Consider the following 22,023-nt stretch of genomic DNA (forward strand, 5'->3'; position numbering starts at 1 on the left):
TTGTAACAATGACCCGGGAACCTCTAAACCACCAGGTTTTTCTAAACCAATGTGGACAACGACGGCTCGTATTAGGGGAACATCATATATCCCTAGAAACTTGGAAAAACGAACCAAAACCGAAGAAGAAGAAACGAGCGAGTCGGAATAAGATAGTTGTATTCGTGTGGTGTAATATATGTAATATAGTGTTCTTATGCTTTATGATATATGTAAAAATTGCTTGTATTAATAAGTATTTTTTTATGAATCTAACTCTTGTCTATTTTACAGTTTAAAAACACAAAATGGATAGACAACCCAATATTTTAAGAGACCTACCCGGAGACATGATTGATGAAATCTTGTCTAGAGTCGGCCAGAATTCCTCGGCACAACTATTTAAGGCGAGATCAGTTTGTAAGACATTCGAAGAACGTTCCAAGAATGTCTTGGTTTATAAGAGACTTTCGTTTGAAAGATGGGGGATAGCACATTGGGAAACCCATAAGTTACGATGTGTTTACTTTGACGCATATATTGCGGGGAACCCAAATGCTATTTTACGCAACGGGTTAAGAAATTATTTTGACTCAATATATCTGAATATTGGACTTCGTGATTTAGAAAAAGCGGCTAACATGCAACATAAAGAAGCATGTTATGCTTACGGATTAGTAATGTTCGCTTCTCACCAAAGTGAGAACAAGAACATCGGGCTACAACTATTAAACAAAACGTTTCCACAAGTGACGGAGTCGGTAATTGGGGTAAGAAATGAGGTTTTTAGATTGTTACGGGACTGTTGGACATTACGTAACCCTCGTCCTTTTGACGATGTTACAACACGCTGTCTTATCAACGGCCATAACGGTTATGTTCCACAAGACCAAGGATGGGAAGTAATCCTAGTAAAACCAGAATGCATGACTTGTTTCTGGACGTATGAATTACGTGTCTTTATTGTCTTTGCTGAACGACTTGTGTACTAGCTAGAATTATCTTCACAACTATCTTGTATCAAAGTTATTGTGTGCTATATTTCATGCTTTATGTAAAATAAGCGGTATTGTAAGTTTGTAAAATATTGTATAAAAGTTTGAACGCGAAATATTATTATAATCAGTTTTTCATATAGAATTGTAGTAGTTGAATTGTATATTAGCTACTAAGTATGAACTTAACGGGTAGGTACTACCCGAATTTAAACTTATAAAATGCTAATATGAAGAAAAAGCTTTTATAAATGAGTTCATATTATGCTACGAAATACTATTAACTACTCTTAATATTTTGTATGATTAACTTGTTCCATTTGACTATTTTGAAGGAAATGGCACCGACTACTCGACACACCGTGAATATGAATGAAGAGGAATTCCGTACTTTTCTAGCTTCAAACATAGCCGCAGTACAGGCTGCGCTACATACCAACAATAACCTTGGATCTAGCAGTACAGGAAATCGTGTAGGATGCACCTACAAAGAATTCACTGCCTGCAAACCTTTGGAATTTGATGGAACCGAAGGACCGATCGGATTGAAACGGTGGACCGAGAAGGTCGAATCGGTGTTTGCCATAAGTAAGTGTACTGAAGAGGACAAAGTGAAGTACGCTACGCATACCTTCACAGGTTCTGCATTAACATGGTGGAATACCTATCTAGAGCAAGTGGGACAAGATGATGCGTACGCACTACCGTGGTCAGCATTCAAGCACTTGATGAACGAGAAGTACCGTCCCAGAACCGAGGTCAATAAGCTCAAGACAGAACTTAGAGGGTTACGAACCCAAGGATTTGATATTACCACGTACGAAAGACGATTCACAGAATTGTGCCTATTGTGTCCGGGAGCATTCGAAGATGAGGAAGAGAAGATCGACGCATTTGTGAAAGGATTACCGGAAAGAATTCAAGAAGATATAAGTTCACACGAGCCCGCCTCTATACAACAGGCATGTAGAATGGCTCACAAACTAGTGAACCAGATTGAAGAAAGAATTAAAGAACAGACTGCTGAAGAGGCCAATGTGAAGCAAGTCAAAAGAAAGTGGGAGGATAACGGTGATAAGAATCACCAATACAACAACAACAGCAATTACAACAATAATCGCAACAATTATCCCAACAATCGCAACATCAATCGCAACTACAACAAACGGCCCAACAACAACAACAACAACAACAACAACAACAACAGCAACAGTAACTACAACAATCATCCCAACAACAATAATAACCGCAACAACAACAACAATCAGAAGCAGCTATGCCAAAGGTGTGAAAAGTATCACTCGGGGTTCTGCAACAAATTTTGCAACAAGTGTAAAAGAAATGGTCATAGCGCGGCGAAGTGTGAGGTTTACGGACCAGGGGTTAATAGAACGAAAGGAACAAATGGTGTCGGAACGAGTAATGGCGGAGCAAGTAGTGTCGGAGCAAGTTATGCCAATGTAGTTTGTTATAAATGTGGAAAACCGGGCCACATTATTAGAAATTGCCCGAACCAGGAAAACACGAATGGACAAGGCCGCGGAAGAGTTTTCAATATTAATGCGGCAGAGGCACAGGAAGACCCGGAGCTTGTTACGGGTACGTTTCTTATTGACAATAAATCTGCTTACGTTTTATTTGATTCGGGTGCGGATAGAAGCTATATGAGTAGAGATTTTTGTGCTAAATTAAGTTGTCCATTGACGCCTTTGGATAGTAAATTTTTACTCGAATTAGCAAATGGTAAATTAATTTCAGCAGATAATATATGTCGGAATCGAGAAATTAAACTGGTTAGCGAAACATTTAAGATTGATTTGATACCAGTAGAGTTAGGGAGTTTTGATGTGATAATCGGTATGGACTGGTTGAAAGAAGAGAAAGCAGAGATCGTCTGTTACAAAAATGCAATTCGCATTATACGAGAAAAAGGAAAACCCTTAATGGTGTACGGAGAAAAGGGCAACACGAAGCTACATCTTATTAGTAATTTGAAGGCACAAAAACTAATAAGAAAAGGTTGCTATGCTGTTCTAGCACACGTCGAGAAAGTACAAACTGAAGAAAAGAGCATCAATGATGTTCCCATTGCAAAAGAATTTCCCGATGTATTTCCGAAAGAATTACCGGGATTACCCCCATATCGATCCGTTGAATTTCAAATAGATCTTGTACCAGGAGCTGCACCAATAGCTCGTGCTCCTTACAGACTTGCACCCAGCGAGATGAAAGAACTGCAAAGCCAATTACAAGAACTTTTAGAGCGTGGTTTCATTCAACCAAGCACATCACCGTGGGGAGCTCCTGTTTTGTTTGTCAAGAAGAAAGATGGTACATTCAGGTTGTGTATCGACTACCGAGAGTTGAACAAACTTACCATCAAGAACCGCTACCCACTACCGAGAATCGACGACTTATTTGATCAACTACAAGGCTCGTCTGTTTATTCAAAGATTGACTTACGTTCCGGGTATCATCAAATGCGGGTGAAAGAAGATGATATTCCAAAGACTGCTTTCAGAACACGTTACGGTCATTACGAGTTTATGGTCATGCCGTTTGGTTTAACTAATGCACCAGCTGTGTTCATGGACCTTATGAACCGAGTGTGTGGACCATACCTTGACAAGTTTGTCATTGTTTTCATTGATGACATACTTATTTACTCAAAGAATGACCAAGAACACGGTGAACATTTGAGAAAGGTGTTAGAAGTATTGAGGAAGGAAGAATTGTACGCTAAGTTTTCAAAGTGTGCATTTTGGTTGGAAGAAGTTCAATTCCTCGGTCACATAGTGAACAAAGAAGGTATTAAGGTGGATCCAACAAAGATAGAAACTGTTGAAAAGTGGGAAACCCCGAAAACTCCGAAACACGTACGCCAGTTTTTAGGACTAGCTGGTTACTACAAAAGTTTCATCCAAGACTTTTCCAGAATAGCAAAACCCTTGACTGCATTAACGCATAAAGGGAAGAAATTTGAATGGAATGATGAACAAGAGAAAGCGTTTCAGTTATTGAAGAAAAAGCTAACTACGGCACCTATATTGTCATTGCCTGAAGGGAATGATGATTTTGTGATTTATTGTGACGCATCAAAGCAAGGTCTCGGTTGTGTATTAATGCAACGAACGAAGGTGATTATTTATGCGTCTAGACAATTGAAGATTCACGAACAAAATTATACGACGCATGATTTGGAATTAGGCGCGGTTGTTTTTGCATTAAAGACTTGGAGGCACTACTTATATGAGGTCAAAAGTATTATATATACCGACCACAAAAGTCTTCAACACATATTTAATCAGAAACAACTGAATATGAGGCAGCGTAGGTGGATTGAATTATCGAATGATTACGACTTTGAGATTCGTTACCACCCGGGGAAGGCAAATGTGGTAGCCGATGCCTTGAGCAGGAAGGACAGAGAACCCATTCGAGTAAAATCTATGAACATAATGATTCATAATAACCTTACTACTCAAATAAAGGAGGCGCAACAAGGAGTTTTAAAAGAGGGAAATTTAAAGGATGAAATACCCAAAGGATCAGAGAAGCATCTTAATATTCGGGAAGACGGAACCCGGTATAGGGCTGAAAGGATTTGGGTACCAAAATTTGGAGATATGAGAGAAATGGTACTTAGAGAAGCTCATAAAACCAGATACTCAATACATCCTGGAACGGGGAAGATGTACAAGGATCTCAAGAAACATTTTTGGTGGCCGGGTATGAAAGCCGATGTTGCTAAATATGTAAGAGAATGTTTGACGTGTTCTAAGGTCAAAGCTGGGCATCAGAAACCATCAGGTCTACTTCAACAACCCGAAATCCCGGAATGGAAATGGGAAAACATTACCATGGATTTCATCACTAAATTGCCAAGGACTGCAAGTGGTTTTGATACTATTTGGGTAATAGTTGATCGTCTCACCAAATCAGCACACTTCCTGCCAATAAGAGAAGATGACAAGATGAAGAAGTTAGCATGACTGTATTTGAAGGAAGTCGTCTCCAGACATGGAATACCAATCTCTATTATCTCTGATAGGGATGGCAGATTTATTTCAAGATTCCGGCAGACATTACAACAAGCATTAGGAACTCGTCTAGACATGAGTACTGCCTATCATCCACAAACCGATGGGCAGAGCGAAAGGACGATACAAACGCTTGAAGACATGCTACGAGCATGTGTTATTGATTTCGGAAACAGTTGGGATCGACATCTACCGTTAGCAGAATTTTCCTACAACAACAGCTACCATTCAAGCATTGAGATGGCGCCGTTTGAAGCACTTTATGGTAGAAAGTGCAGGTCTCCGATTTGTTGGAGTGAGGTGGGGGATAGACAGATTACGGGTCCGGAGATTATACAAGAAACTACCGAGAAGATCATCCAAATTCAACAACGGTTGAAAACTGCCCAAAGTCGACAAAAGAGCTACGCTGACATTAAAAGAAAAGATATAGAATTTGAAATTGGAGAGATGGTCATGCTTAAAGTTGCACCTTGGAAAGGCGTTGTTCGATTTGGTAAACGAGGGAAATTAAATCCAAGGTATATTGGACCATTCAAGATTATTGATCGTGTCGGACCAGTAGCTTACCGACTTGAGTTACCTCAACAACTCGCGGCTGTACATAACACTTTCCACGTCTCGAATTTGAAGAAATGTTTTGCTAAAGAAGATCTCACTATTCTGTTAGATGAAATCCAAATCAACGAAAAACTTCAATTCATCGAAGAACCCGTCGAAATAATGGATCGTGAGGTTAAAAGACTTAAGCAAAACAAGATACCAATTGTTAAGGTTCGATGGAATGCTCGTAGAGGACCCGAGTTCACCTGGGAGCGTGAAGATCAGATGAAGAAGAAATACCCGCATCTCTTTCCAGAAGATTCGTCAACACCTTCAACAGCTTAAAATTTCGGGACGAAATTTATTTAACGGGTAGGTACTGTAGTGACCCGAACTTTTCCATGTTTATATATATTAATTGAGATTGATATTTACATGATTAAATGTTTCCAACATATTAAGCAATCAAACTTGTTAAGACTTGATTAATTGAAATAGGTTTCATATAGACAATTGACTACCCAAGTTGACCGGTGATTCACGAACGTTAAAACTTGTAAAAACTATATGATGACATATATATGGTTATATATATAGTTAACATGATATTATGATAAGTAAACATATCATTAAGTATATTAACAATGAACTACATATGTAAAAACAAGACTACTAACTTAATGATTTTGAAACGAGACATATATGTAACGATTATCGTTGTAACGACATTTAATGTATATATATCATATTAAGAGATATTTGTACATCATAATATCATGATAATATAATAATTTAAAATCTCTTTTGATATTATAAACATTGGGTTAACAACATTTAACAAGATCGTTAACCTAAAGGTTTCAAAACAACATTTACATGTAACGACTAACGATGACTTAACGACTCAGTTAAAATGTATATACATGTAGTGTTTTAATATGTATTTATACACTTTTGAAAGACTTCAAGACACTTATCAAAATACTTCTACTTAACAAAAATGCTTACAATTACATCCTCGTTCAGTTTCATCAACAATTCTACTCGTATGCACCCGTATTCGTACTCGTACAATACACAGCTTTTAGATGTATGTACTATTGGTATATACACTCCAATTATCAGCTCTTAGCAGCCCATGTGAGTCACCTAACACTTGTGGGAACCATCATTTGGCAACTAGCATGAAATATCTCATAAAATTACAAAAATATGAGTAATCATTCATGACTTATTTACATGAAAACAAAATTACATATCCTTTATATCTAATCCATACACCAACGACCAAAAACACCTACAAACACTTTCATTCTTCAATTTTCTTCATCTAATTGATCTCTCTCAAGTTCTATCTTCAAGTTCTAAGTGTTCTTCATAAATTCCAAAAGTTCTAGTTTCATAAAATCAAGAATACTTTCAAGTTTGCTAGCTCACTTCCAATCTTGTAAGGTGATCATCCAACCTCAAGAAATCTTTGTTTCTTACAGTAGGTTATCATTCTAATACAAGGTAATAATCATATTCAAACTTTGGTTCAATTTCTATAACTATAACAATCTTATTTCAAGTGATGATCTTACTTGAACTTGTTTTCGTGTCATGATTCCGCTTCAAGAACTTCGAGCCATCCAAGGATCCGTTGAAGCTAGATCCATTTTTCTCTTTTCTAGTAGGTTTATCCAAGGAACTTAAGGTAGTAATGATGTTCATAACATCATTCGATTCATACATATAAAGCTATCTTATTCGAAGGTTTAAACTTGTAATCACTAGAACATAGTTTAGTTAATTCTAAACTTGTTCGCAAACAAAAGTTAATCCTTCTAACTTGACTTTTAAAATCAACTAAACACATGTTCTATATCTATATGATATGCTAACTTAATGATTTAAAACCTGAAAACACGAAAAACACCGTAAAACCGGATTTACGCCGTCGTAGTAACACCGCGGGCTGTTTTGGGTTAGTTAATTAAAAACTATGATAAACTTTGATTTAAAAGTTGTTATTCTGAGAAAATGATTTTTATTATGAACATGAAACTATATCCAAAAATTATGGTTAAACTCAAAGTGGAAGTATGTTTTCTAAAATGGTCATCTAGACGTCGTTCTTTCGACTGAAATGACTACCTTTACAAAAATGACTTGTAACTTATTTCTCCGACTATAAACCTATACTTTTCTGTTTAGATTCATAAAATAGAGTTCAATATGAAACCATAGCAATTTGATTCACTCAAAACGGATTTAAAATGAAGAAGTTATGGGTAAAACAAAATTGGATAATTTTTCTCATTTTAGCTACGTGAAAATTGGTAACAAATCTATTCCAACCATAACTTAATCAACTTGTATTGTATATTATGTAATCTTGAGATACCATAGACACGTATACAATGTTTCGACCTATCATGTCGACACATCTATATATATTTCGGAACAACCATAGACACTCTATATGTGAATGTTGGAGTTAGCTATACAGGGTTGAGGTTGATTCCAAAATATATATAGTTTGAGTTGTGATCAATACTGAGATACGTATACACTGGGTCGTGGATTGATTCAAGATAATATTTATCGATTTATTTCTGTACATCTAACTGTGGACAACTAGTTGTAGGTTACTAACGAGGACAGCTGACTTAATAAACATAAAACATCAAAATATATTAAAAGTGTTGTAAATATATTTTAAACATACTTTGATATATATGTATATATTGTTATAGGTTCGTGAATCAACTGGTGGTCAAGTCTTACTTCCCGACGAAGTAAAAATCTGTGAAAGTGAGTTATAGTCCCACTTTTAAAATCTAATATTTTTGGGATGAGAATACATGCAGGTTTTATAAATGATTTACAAAATAGACACAAGTACGTGAAACTACATTCTATGGTTGAATTATCGAAATCGAATATGCCCCTTTTTATTAAGTCTGGTAATCTAAGAATTAGGGAACAGACACCCTAATTGACGCGAATCCTAAAGATAGATCTATTGGGCCTAACAAACCCCATCCAAAGAACCGGATTCTTTAGTACTTTGAAATTTATATCATATCCGAAGGGTGTCCCGGAATGATGGGGATATTCTTATATATGCATCTTGTTAATGTCGGTTACCAGGTGTTCACCATATGAATGATTTTTTATCTCTATGTATGGGATGTGTATTGAAATATGAAATCTTGTGGTCTATTATTATGATTTGATATATATAGGTTAAACCTATAACTCACCAACATTTTTGTTGACGTTTTAAGCATGTTTATTCTCAGGTGATTATTAAGAGCTTCCGCTGTCGCATACTTAAATAAGGACGAGATTTGGAGTCCATGCTTGTATGATATTGTGTAAAAACTGCATTCAAGAAACTTATTTTGTTGTAACATATTTGTATTGTAAACCATTATGTAATGGTCGTGTGTAAACAGGATATTTTAGATTATCATTATTTGATAATCTACGTAAAGCTTTTTAAACCTTTATTGATGAAATAAAGGTTATGGTTTGTTTTAAAATGAATGCAGTCTTTGAAAAACGTCTCATATAGAGGTCAAAACCTCGCAACGAAATCAATTAATATGGAACGTTTTTAATCAATAAGAACGGGACATTTCATCCAAGGTGCAACGTATTTCTCTAAAATCGACCTACGGTCCGGCTATCACCAAATGCGGGCCAGTGAGGAAGATATTGAGAAAATGGCTTTTCAAACGCGTTACGGGCATTTTGAGTTTGTGGTAATGGCTTTTGGTCTTACGAATGCACCGGCGGCATTCATGGATCTTATGAACCGAGTGTGCCAACCTAGGTTGGACAAGTCAATAATTGTGTTCATTGACGACATACTTTTCTATTCGAAGAGTATGAAGGAACATGAACATCATTTGCGGGGTGTGTTGAAGACGTTACGAAAGGAGAAGTTGTATGCTAAATTCTCCAAATGTGAATTTTGGCTAAGGGAAGTTCAATTCCTTGGCCACATTGTGAAGAGTTGGGGCGACCGACTACGCCTACGGAAATCCGAAGTTTTCTCGGATTGGCCGGTTATTATCGTCGGTTTATCCAAGACTTTTCCAAGATTGCTTCTCCGTTGACTAAGTTAACCAGAAAGAAAGCGAGATTTAATTGGGAACGAGCAAGAAATTGCTTTTCAATTGTTAAAAGAGAAGTTGTGTCAAGCTCCGTTGTTAGTGTTGCCGGAAGGGGTGGAAGACATGACGGTTTATTGTGATGCTTCTTTAAATGGGCTCGGGTGTGTTCTAATGCAAAGGGGTAAAGTCATTACTTATGCCTCTCGACAATTAAAGGAATACGAAACGAGATATCCGATTCATGATCTAGAGTTAGCGGCGGTTGTTCATGCGTTGAAAAATTTGGCGCCAGTGTCAAGTGTACGCTTTATTCAGATCACAAGAGCTTAAACACCTTTTTGATCAAAGAGATTTGAACTATCGCCAATGTAGATGGATGGATGTGGTGAAAGTCTATGATTGGGAAATACTTTATCATCCGGGTAAGGCGAATGTGGTCGCGGATGCGTTAAGTCGAAAGAGTCAACATCCGGCGATACGAGTAGGATCGTTACGCATGGTTATTACCAACGATTTTCTTGTAAAGCTTGGCGAGACTCAAATCGAAGCTTTTGTTAACAATAAGCATGAGGAACGAATCGTGGGACAAACGGAGCCTATTACCTTAGGTCCGCATGGTTTGTTATCCTTTCAAGGACGAGTGTGGGTGCCTAAGATGGGGAATTATCGATGAGTGCTACTTGATGAAGCACATAAGTCAAAGTATTCCATTCACCCGGGCGCGACGAAAATGTATCTTGATTTGAGGAAAGAGTATTGGTGGCCGGGCATGAAACGTGATGTTGTTAAATATGTTGAACAATGCGTCACGTGTTTGCAAGTTAAAGTCGAACACCAAAAGCCATATGGTACTTTACAACCTTTAGAAATCCCGAAATGGGAGCACATTACCATGGATTTCATCACAAAGTTACCAAAGACGGCGAGAACCCAGTTTGACTTGATTTGGGTAATAGTTGATCGATTAACGAAAAGTACCTTGTTTCTTCCCATTTGGGAAGCGATATCATCGGAAGCTTTGTCTAAATTATTTATCAAGGAGGTGATATCGAGACACGGGGTTCCTATATCTATTATTTCGGATCGAGATACCCGTTTCACATCTCAGTTTTGGGAGAAGTTTCATGAAGATATGGGTAGACAATTGAAATTGAGCACGGCGTATCATCCTCAAACAGACGATCAAACCGAACGTACGAATCAAACATTGGAGGATATGTTACGGGCGTGTATTATTGATTTCGGTGGTAGTTGGGATGAGCACTTACCGTTGGTGGAATTCTCGTACAATAATAGTTATCATACTAGTATCGGGATGCCACCATATGAGATGCTTTATGGGCGTAGGTGTCGAACCCCGATCTGTTGGGGTGAAGTGGGCCAAAGAGAAATCGAGAGTACCGATTTGGTTTTAGAGACGAATAGCAAGATTGATATGATTCGGGCTCATTTGAAAAAGGCTCAAGATCGACAAAAAGCGTATGCCGATAAACGTAGGCGACCGATTGAGTTTCAAGAAGGTGACATGGTGATGCTTAAAGTTTCGCCATGGAAAGGTGTCATTCGATTTCGAAAATGGGGAAAATTAGCTCCTCGGTTTATTGGGCCATTTAAAATTTTATCTCGAGTTGGTGAAGTTGCGTATCGTTTGGAATTACCCGAAGAGCTTGCAGGGATCCATAATACATTTCATGTTTTCCATCTCCGTAAGTGTCTTGCGGATGATTCATCATGGGTGCCCTTAGACGAGATTGAGCTAAACAACAAGTTAGAGTACGTTGAGGAGCCGATTGCTATACTCGACGAGAAGGTCAAAAGATTGAGGAATAAGGAGGTGAGAACTTTTAAAGTTCAATGGCGTCATAGTATAGGTTCCGAGTTCACTTGGGAGCCCGAAGAGTTTGTTCTAGTGTATCTTCCTGCTTGTCATGCGGCTTGGATTGCGAGGTCGCAATCCGGTTCAAGTGGGGGAGAGTTGTAAGATCCTGCTTCCCAGGTGGTTGGGACGCCGTCCAGATGGGTGGGACGCCGTCCCAATGTTAAGGACTGGACACCGTTCAGACAGTTTGGACGCCGTCCAAATGTTCTGGCGGGCCAGCTGTTCTATTTTTAGATATTTTGAAGGGGTATTTTGGTAATTGCACTTGGAGAACGACTTTAAGGCCCTAGATCAGTTTGTGGGGCCTCATTTACTCCATTCCATCCACCCTTATCCATTTCTACTTAAATTCTAGAGAGAGAGAGGAAGTTCTAGTGTGAGAGTGCTCCAATAAAGGAAGAAGAAGGTTGAATCAGGTTTTAGTGCAAGCTTTAAAGTTGTTCATCTAGTCTCTAGCTACATAGTGATTGTGTTGGTAAGTCTTAACCGTGATTTCCTTACTATTAATTGTTTAAGGGTTAGGGTTTGGGTTAGTGATATGTATAAAACCCATTTGTTAGTGATTTGGGGGTTTTTGGGTAAGTTTGGGTCATGAAGACTCAAAGATGACTAACCTAGGGTTTTTGAAAAGTCAAAGTGTGTAAATGGGTCTTAAAGGCTTAGTAAATCACTAGCACACTTGTAGTTAATGTTAGTGGGTGTTATTTGGGTTACGGGTGACCCAAATGGGTGTGTTGACCTTGAAATGGGTCGAATGGGTCTTGGGCGACCTAGGTTGTTAAATGAGTATGAAAACACACTAAACTTGTGATTATAAAGTGTATTAAGACCATAATGGGCTAGCGTTAGGGTTTTGGCGAAGTTGACCTAATCTTGGGGTTAAATGTGCAAATGGGTCGAAATTGCACCAAGGGTCAAAATGACGCTAGTTTGGTGAGTGAGTAGGTTGACCAATTCGATTGTGTGATTGACTATGTGCCTAATGTAATAGGTACGTTACATTGAAGGTTGCAAGATCGGTTAACTCTCACAAAGACTTTAAGGTGAGTGGAATAATTATGCGTACATGTATATGGCGTATTTATTTGTGAATGTTATGGTATGAACCACGTGCCGGTAGTACCATAACATGTATGTGACGGGTATTATGATGTGAACCACGTGCCGGTAGCATCAAGTGTGAACCACGTGCCGGTAGCACTATAAAATGAGGAGTGAACCACGTACCGGTAGCGCCAAAGTGTGAACCACATGCCAGTAGCACTATAAAAGAGTGAGACTCAAATGCGTATGGTGTGAACCACGTGCTGGTAGCACCATAGCATTATGGTTAACCATATTATGTTGTTAAACGTTGGATAAGCATGCTATATATATATATATATATATATATATATATATATATATATATATATATATATATATATATATATATATATATATATATTGTATTGAGTATATGCTAATGTGGTGTTGTGTTAGAGTACGAGTTGTTAGCATTATGAGTATGACGGCATGCTATTGAGTTATATTTTCGTAAGAGGTATTTGGTGGGTGCGATTGCAAGTAGATGGGCTATATATATGTATGTATAACTGTTGCACTCACTAAGCTTTAGCTTACCCTCTCGTTGTTTACCTTTTTAGGCTCCGGCGTGGACAAAGGCAAAGGTATTCGGTTGGATTAGTGGTCTCCCGCTCATTTTGATAGGGGATGCTTTTGGGTTAGCTTTTGAAAGTTCGGCCAAGATGTGGGTAGTTTAACCCCAAACACCATGCTCTAGGTGTCGTTTGGAATTTAAACTCTTGTGGTCGAAACTTGTATTTTGAACGAAATTCGTAAAACGGGACATTGTGGGCCCGGTGTTGTAAAACTTGTTTTGATGATGGAAACCTCTTAGTTTTACTTATTATAACATGTTGTGAAAAAGTTTTCGTTTGAAAGTATCGGGAAGCGGGATTTTCGTTCGTGTAATTTGGAACCCGAGATCAGAACCTGACAGTTCATTGGGACGCCGTCCCAATTGTTTGGACGCCGTCCAAGTCTTCAGTACTGGACGCCGTCCAGATGTACTGACCCAAAATTTTTTTTTTTAGGTGTGTTTTTGGTATAACGAGGTCGGGTCGTTACAAGTTTTGACAACGATTAGTTATAAATACGAAAGGGATGTTATCATATATCTATTAACATCTAATATCACATATTTATCCATCTAAAGAGTAAAATATCACATAAGCTCATTCTAAACACTTAAATTGATCATATATATCCTCAAATGTCACACATTTACCCAATTAAATATATATCAGAATGTTTAATCGTAGCCTTTACGTTTATCATATTCAAAAAAAAAAAAAAATAATGATGGTAACTTTTATTTTCACATTTACATAGTTTTTACAAAGACCAAATCTTTTTGTAAAATTCAAAACGTTATCTTAATACGTGAAACCTAATGGATAAGTCTTTACAAAAATCTATTTTAGAACTTACCAAATTAATCATGGATGGGGCAGTTTTCCAAATTAAAATCAAAGAATAAATAACATTTTTCTCTGTACCTTTTACGGTAATTAGCTTGAAGAAAAAGCAAACAATACAGGAACAAGCGTTATTGCACCATGTACAACTCCACAATCCACTTTATTTTTCATTTCTAATTACGAAGGCGGGCCCACAAATCATTCACTTCTCTCACCTCATTCCCACTCACTTTAGCACGTCCTTTAGAAACCTATATCTATATTCTGTATCTATATATCCCTCTTTTACAATTTCGTTTTTAAATTACAAACCCTAAATTCCCAAATTAACCGTGACCGACTGCCAATCACCACAGCCTTTGTGAATTTTCTGTCATATATATATATACAGATCTAACAATAATCACATCAGATCTGGGGATTCAACGGCCGTTATCATGTCAATCAAAGGATATTGTTCATCACCACCAAATATTGTTGTACGATCTGTGTACGCTTTTAACCTAAAATCTGAATTTCGTTTAATTGAATCAATAATTGACAAATATCCGTACGTTTCGATGGACACTGAGTTTCCCGGCGTTGTTTTCCGGCCAAACGCCGGCGATAATGTCATACGTCGACAAAACCCTAACGAACATTACGTTTTGCTCAAATCAAACGTCGACGTTTTGAAATTGATTCAAGTCGGTCTTACATTCACCGATTCAAACGGAAATTTACCGGATCTTGGAGAAGTTAATAACAACACACGGTATATTTGGGAGTTCAATTTTAAGGATTTTGATTTGTCACGTGACCAGCATTCATCTGAATCGGTTGAGTTATTGAAACGACAAGGGATTGATTTTGAAAAGAATCTTGATTGCGGAATTGATACGACAGAATTTGCTGAATTGATGATGGCGTCAGGATTGGTGTGTAATGATACTGTAAGTTGGGTGACTTTTCATAGCGGTTATGATTTTGGATATTTGATTAAGATTTTAACGGGTCGGGTTTTGCCTGATGAGTTGACCCGTTTTGTTGAGTTATTGAAGACCTTTTTTGGGGATAAGGTGTATGATGTTAAGCATTTGATGAGGTACTGTGCAGGACTCTATGGTGGGTTAGACCGGGTGGCTAAGACTCTTAATGTGGACCGGGCGGTTGGGAAATGTCATCAAGCCGGGTCTGATAGCTTACTAACGTGGCATGCGTTTCAGAAGATCAGGAAGCTTTGCATTGGTGGTCATGAGAAGTATTCTGGTGTCCTCTATGGATTAGAGCTTTTCTAAAATGTCAATGTCAGTGGTAGCTAGTAGGATTTCATCTTTTTAATCATATATTATTAGTAGAAGATGTAAATTTCTGGCTGTTTTAATACCATTTCCCCTTTGAAGTGTTATCATTCTTTATTCTCTATATTATTTAGCACACCTTAGTGTACAATATTATATATAATTTATAATTTATGCTCTTATAAGCATAAATGGTAAACGATGTGGCTTAATCCACCATAACCTTGTCTAACCCTTTCGAACCCTCTCCTCGGCCACCCTTTTAAGCCCATTCAAACTTTTTTCTTGTGCACCTTAAGATGTGCTACTAGTGAGGTTTGAGACCTCTTACTAGGCCATCTTGTGATATATGTGCTCATTGTTTTATAAATTTGTTACGGAGTAATAAATGTAAAGTTATGGGCCTTCGACTATCAGTCCTTTTGAAAATTCATTTATCAGTGCTCTATATCCATTAAGTATGCTGATTGTTGTACTGTCATACACTATACACACGAACATAACTGAGAATATGTACACAGTCAAACATACTACACATATAATACATTTGAAATTGGGTGTATAGCTGTAATAAGCAAGACAAAGAAATGCTTGTGTACATTGCTTATTATGTATCCTGTAAGTGAATGTGATTTCCTATATACAGTTATAAATATTGGTTCTTGTTATAAGGACTTATGTTGTTGGCATAACAGAATATCATCATTTTTGGACAGATTCTTTAATCTTTATGTCAGTAATGTTGCTTTTGTACGCTTGTCAATTTTGAAGGTTTAGAGAGTTACCGAGATGAGCTCTCGAGCTTACAGCTCATCGTCTTCTTGTGAGGTATGCAGATTCTCTTCGTGATGTTGGTTTAATACAGAAATGCATTTATTCATTATTTGAGACATTGAGAAAAGTAGGATGCTTTGTGAGTATCTTTGTGATTGTGGTCAACTACATAATGCATTTGTTCATTATTTGACACCTTGCGGCCTAAGTGGGTCGATGACCGTTTTGAACCCTTACCCTGGCCAACCCAACATATGCTTCTAGTGAGGTTTGAACCTAAGATCTCATGTGATGATATCAGGATCCAAACAAGTAGACTATCTTGGGATGATTTATGTATGCATTACCAACCCATTACTAACACACTATTATATATGAATTTGACTCATCTTTTTTGCACTTAAGTATATGGGGTATTTTGAAACAATGAGTTTCTATTGTAAGCCTTTTAGTGTTCTAACTTTTTCATGTTTGGACAGTTTTGTCTGTCGGTAAAGTTGTTTTCATGAGCTTGTCAAATACAATGATCATGAAAGATGTTCAAGTGACGTCGCGGCCTGAAGCTTTGGGTGGAAAGAATTTTTTCTGTAAGTCTACGGAATATGACAGCTTTTTGCAGTGAAAATAGTGGCTATGAAGTAATCTTTCTGCTTCTGCAAATGTATCTCACATGAGGATTTGCATGCGCCTTCGATGACCTATATGGGAGGTTAGACCATTTAAATCTGTAAACAAGTTGTACTTGGTGGGCGTTGCAAAATGTTTATCACTATACCTAGTAAAATAGAAGGCTGATGGATCTACTACTCTTCCCTGTTTTTTTAATAAATGTACACACTTTAAAAGCTCACATCTTCTTGCATTTAAGTAGATATGACAAGTAGGCGGTTAACAGATATACACAACATGAGATATTGAGATGTAACTAGCTTGTGATTTTTGCTTCACTCTTTGTTAATGATTTACTGTTGGAGTTTAATATTTTTGCAATATTCTCACGTTAGTTGGTTCTCACTTCTCTGCATATTCTATGGTCAGTGGGTGTTTAGTTTTGATATTGATCATTCGTTATATACCAACTCAATATGGTTAAATGCATATTGCTAATAGTTATAAGATATTTGTTCTAATTTTAAATACACTCTCGGGAGTTCATGCTCAAAAAAGTTCTATGGTGTAGTCTACGAATTAGAGCAGGTCTAATATTCCTTTCTTCTGACATGGCATCAACACTGTTTTACAACGTTTCATTGTGGTAGGTGGTACAAAATTTCATTGTGTGCTTCTTAGTGGTTATTAATGTAGTGCACCGGCTTAATTTACTAGCATTCATATGTATACATTATTCACACTACTGGGAATGGGTATGAGGATTGTTGCTGTTCAGAGAAAAAAGAAAAAAAAAAAAATCTGTACATTGTTTGTTATTTATCTGGTTAGAGATGATGATGTGATATTTCGAATAATGTATTCCTGTATCAGACCTTATGGTGTTGTGATATTGTCATGTTACAACAGGTTTTGTCTGTTAACAACATTTTGTGTATGAGCTTGTCACTTATAATGACCGCGGAGGATACTGAGCTGTCGCCTGTAAGTCTGAACTACAAACTCTGAATCATGATTATGATTTTTCGTTGTCCAATTAAATGGTTTTGCAGCTTCCTCCCTGGATACCATGTGAAAAGTCGCAAGCTTTATGGTGGGAGATATCAGATATGATCTTTTGTGCGTAAAACATGATCATTTTGCTTCTTTCTTTTATGATGAACGGTAATGAAAAGAGTTTTTCCGATTCTGTGTTGAATGATCTCATATGCTTATGATCCTGCCCTCACTGTCTTATACAAGGTTAGATTATTTAAATAGTCAAACTATATTTGATGCTCCTCTGCTTTTTGAAATTTTATGAGAATGCATGCTTTGCAAGTTTGCATCTTTTGACAATTTACTCGCATTCGTGTAAATATGATATGTTTGCAGTTAAAAGAAAAGTGACAATTTGAAAAGTGACTAGCTATTGATCATTGCTTCACGCTTTGTATATTGTCTTACCGGTTACCATTTCAAATCTTTGCTATGTAAAATGTTAGTCAGTTCACTTAACTGACGAATTTGAGTATAGATAACCTATCACCCTATGTTGAAAACTATAAAAGCACTATTCAGTTTTAAGATTTGCGTATGTATTATGTGTAGGTCGGATGTTTCCGTGAGCAGTAAGCAGCAGATCCCCCCTTATTTTGGGAAAGCTGGTGGCCGCGTGTGAATTCTTTCAAGGGGCGGCCTGATTCGACATTGTTGTTTACTCTGATCCGGTCGAGGTGGTTTTCACCAGCGCGTAGGTGGTCTAAGTTCCTATGACCGAGTCTTTCTGGCCCCTGTGAACATCTTTTCTTAATGTATTAAGGAACTCTACTCTAGTAGTCACTAGACTCACTATAGTAGTCCGTCCGGGTGCTCTTGCTGAAATCATTACTCTTCATTCTCTAGCTCTTTCCTTTCTTTGGTGCTACCTTTTTCTTTCCAAGGGACGGGGTTGGGGTTCACTTATCTGACGAATTTGAGTATAGATAACCTATCACCCTATGTTGAAAACTATAAAAGCACTATTCAGTTTTAAGATTTGTGTATGTATTATGTAGTGTAGAACCTTGTTCTGTTGTGACTCCACTTTCAGGGATACTCACTCAGGTCTCAGCGATACGATTACGTAAGTTCTAGTATTTGTAAAGTTTCATATGTTCTTGTGTATATGTAACTGTACTTGTATTTATGTTGATTTATTAGTAGTCGTAACTGCAATCTTATTGTGTTTTAAAGTTTTTTTATTTATGTATGTCCTGTTTAGGCGGTTCTCGTAATAACCATATCATAATCAAAATAAAAGAGAAACATAATGTTACATGTTTATGCGGTGATATAGGTTTGGAACCTAAATTATATTTATATAGTAAGATTATATGATGTTGATTAACTATAATTTACTTTAGAATTAAGATTTGCGTATTAAACTTTATATATTACGTTCTGCAGATGACTGATATGATCAATCAATTATTATTAGCTTGTAATCAAAACAAAACCCTTACCAAACTAATGACTTTGAGTGTCAGCTTTAATCACCTGCAAATGAACATTTACTTGCAAAAATAACGGCTTGTAATTCTTTACAATCAGCCCACTTACAAAATGAGTGTGGCATCCATGTTTTATTAATACTATACTTTGAATAATGTTTCCCACGTAAAAAAGAATTGTGGTTACTGTGCAATTCTTTTATTATTTTGATATACTTATGTTAAAGTCAATCTCACATAATCTCACATATACTTGTTAGTTATGACAAATTTCAAATGCAAAATAAAAATTTAGTGTATATGGCACAACTTTTGTAGCAAGCATGCTCACTGATCACCTACAATATTTAAATCACAATAAAAACAATAAAGATGAAAGTAAAAATTCAAATTACAATAAGATGTAAAAACAGTAAAGGCATTAACAAAGCCTTCAGTTTCCTTATCCTTGACAAAGCACATAACCCAAAGAATGATATTATCTTGAATTGTGATGATCAACGCTTCATTACTTTAGATCAGCTACTTGACAAAGCACATAACCTGGCCAACCACCACATCTTGAACAAATAAATGGGTTGTATCATTCATATTCATATCATAATTCAAAGTCAAACTTATATCAAAATCAATCTATGAAAAATAAGTGGTGTTCAAACTGTAAGTGCAACTAAAATAAAATAACAATCATATAGCCGAGAGAGACAAAAAGCCGATTTGGCTTCAAACATTGTATACTCTAAGGATCCAGATTAACTCTATCAACATGGGTACCTAACACATGCTTATAGACAATTTTCTCTCGATCGTTTCATCAAACACATATTGTGCGTCAATAAAGGAGATCATATTTTGTTTGAACTACATAACTTAACATGTTAATACACGCATCAGCATCAGAAGACATAAGGATTAGTAGCATAACAGATCAGGTAAAAAAACAAAACAACAGAAGAAAAAGATGAGGATAAAGTAGTTATTACCAACCGAAATTTATGATTAATTGTTCTATTAACATGTAATGTGATATATAACAAAAAAACCTAATAAAAAAGAATGAGAAGCCTGAATATATATTTATCTAATCTAAGTATATGCTCTAAAAAGGAACAAAAAAAAACATCATATACAGAATGATATTTTCATTGCCCTTCAAATTCCTTATTAAAAATTGATCTCTCCCTTAAGCAACAAAAGCAAAGGTAAGCACAATACTAACAAATATAAACAGAACTTGAAATACAAAGAGAATGAATATCAAATACAAACATTGATTAAGCAAGAATCAATAAACCCTAATAACACATACGATTAATGAAATTGAAAAACATAAACAAACCCTGATTTTATTTTTCCTTGTCTTTAGAATGGATCCGCTGCCGTAATTCTTTCAATCGTTGCTGTTAACTAACATAACATTTAGTTTAGAGCATTAAAGATAATGAAAAGATTCAAATAGAGAATGTATTCTTATGAAGCTTAAAAATGAGATAAGATGTAAAAGATTGGTAGATTAGAAATAGAGAATATGAAAACTTATGGGTAATTAATCTCAATGAGAGACTGTACAATGGCCAACCCCTTAATCGTGTTGAATCTGAACTTGAAAATATTAGATGATGAATCTGGAAATAATCGCGATATAATCCCACCTAATTGAATCTGGAAAAGATAAATGAATTTTTGGTAAAAAATTTTATGGAGATGGAGAGATAGTAGTAAAAGATGATGAAGATATGGGTTGAAGACTTCGAAGCTTATGGAGTCAAAGAAGATGAAAAGAAAGAAACTGATGAAATATGGAGAACACACAAATCTAAATTTTGAATTTCAAATAGTAAGTATATGGTAGAGTATTAAAGAAGGACACTAATTTGATTGGGTAAATAAAAAGATACTATGTACTAAAATGAAGGGAAGTTTTATTATTTATAAATATTAATATGAATGGATAAATATTACATCATCATAGTATTGACTTACAACACTTGAAGCATATATTACAACCCTATCAAGCATGTGATTATCTTAGCATAAACTCCCAATTATAAGATATAAGATATAATAGATAATAGATAATAGATAATAGATAGATAGATAGATAATAGATAGTTTACATTTCGAATAGCAAATTTTATCACTTTGTTTTTTCCTCACAAGCCTTTGTAAATATTTTTCATGTCAAGTTACAGCTTTCCGTTACCTGTGGATTATGTCTTATGGAATGGACATGGTCTCAAGCAAATTGAATATAGCATAAACGAAATCATCACTTTATCAATGGAATCATCTTCTCAACTAGACTACTTTTTATTTTTGTTTTCATAAATAAATAAATTATAGTAATTATAATTATCGAAAACAAAGGAAATGGTCCACATTAGATACTACCGATGCAATGCAAGGGTTCTAGTATAGTGAGTCCAATGAATGTTGGGCTTCTTTTAGAGAGGGAGTAAACACATAAATTAAATGAATAATAATGCTTGGGGTGGGTCGAGGGACAACTCAAAAATTTGTGAGTTAAGTGAGACGAAGTTCTTCTTCCTTTCGAGGAGGGTCGACTTTAATCTTGGTGCACTTAAAAGCAAAACTTGACATTAATCGGCAAGTGGTGGTAAAGGTGCATAAAATAATCAGATCCAGATCCGATCCTAAACCCGATCCAGTTAGAACCGGTTCTCAATAAAATCCGGATATGGATCCAAGATCCGATTCCGATCGGATCCAGTTTTTAAAGAAAACTTGATAAAAACCGGATTTTATCCGATCCGGTTTTTATCCGGATCCGATCCGGTTTTTCAATAAAAACAGCCGTATTTTTTTAAAATTCTACCCGTTTTATTTTTTTATTTTTTTGAGTT

General features: G+C 36.3%; 1 protein-coding gene across 1 annotated transcript; it reads left to right on the forward strand.

Annotated features, from left to right (window-relative positions):
* Positions 1 to 14,413: 14,413 nt before the first annotated feature.
* Positions 14,414 to 15,408, forward strand: LOC139844164 (probable CCR4-associated factor 1 homolog 11). The gene has a single exon (XM_071834368.1). The coding sequence runs from the start codon at positions 14,463 to 14,465 to the stop codon at positions 15,300 to 15,302; it is 840 nt and encodes a 279-aa protein (XP_071690469.1). The 5' UTR covers positions 14,414 to 14,462; the 3' UTR covers positions 15,303 to 15,408.
* The last annotated feature ends 6,615 nt before the right edge of the window (positions 15,409 to 22,023 follow it).

The sequence above is a fragment of the Rutidosis leptorrhynchoides genome, chromosome 4, assembly GCF_046630445.1.
Source record: "Rutidosis leptorrhynchoides isolate AG116_Rl617_1_P2 chromosome 4, CSIRO_AGI_Rlap_v1, whole genome shotgun sequence".
Lineage (NCBI taxonomy): Eukaryota > Viridiplantae > Streptophyta > Magnoliopsida > Asterales > Asteraceae > Rutidosis > Rutidosis leptorrhynchoides.

Coding starts and splice junctions, on each gene's coding strand:
- LOC139844164 (XM_071834368.1), top strand. CDS start 14,463: ATGTCAATCAAAGGATATTGTTCATCACCACCAAATATTGTTGTACGA.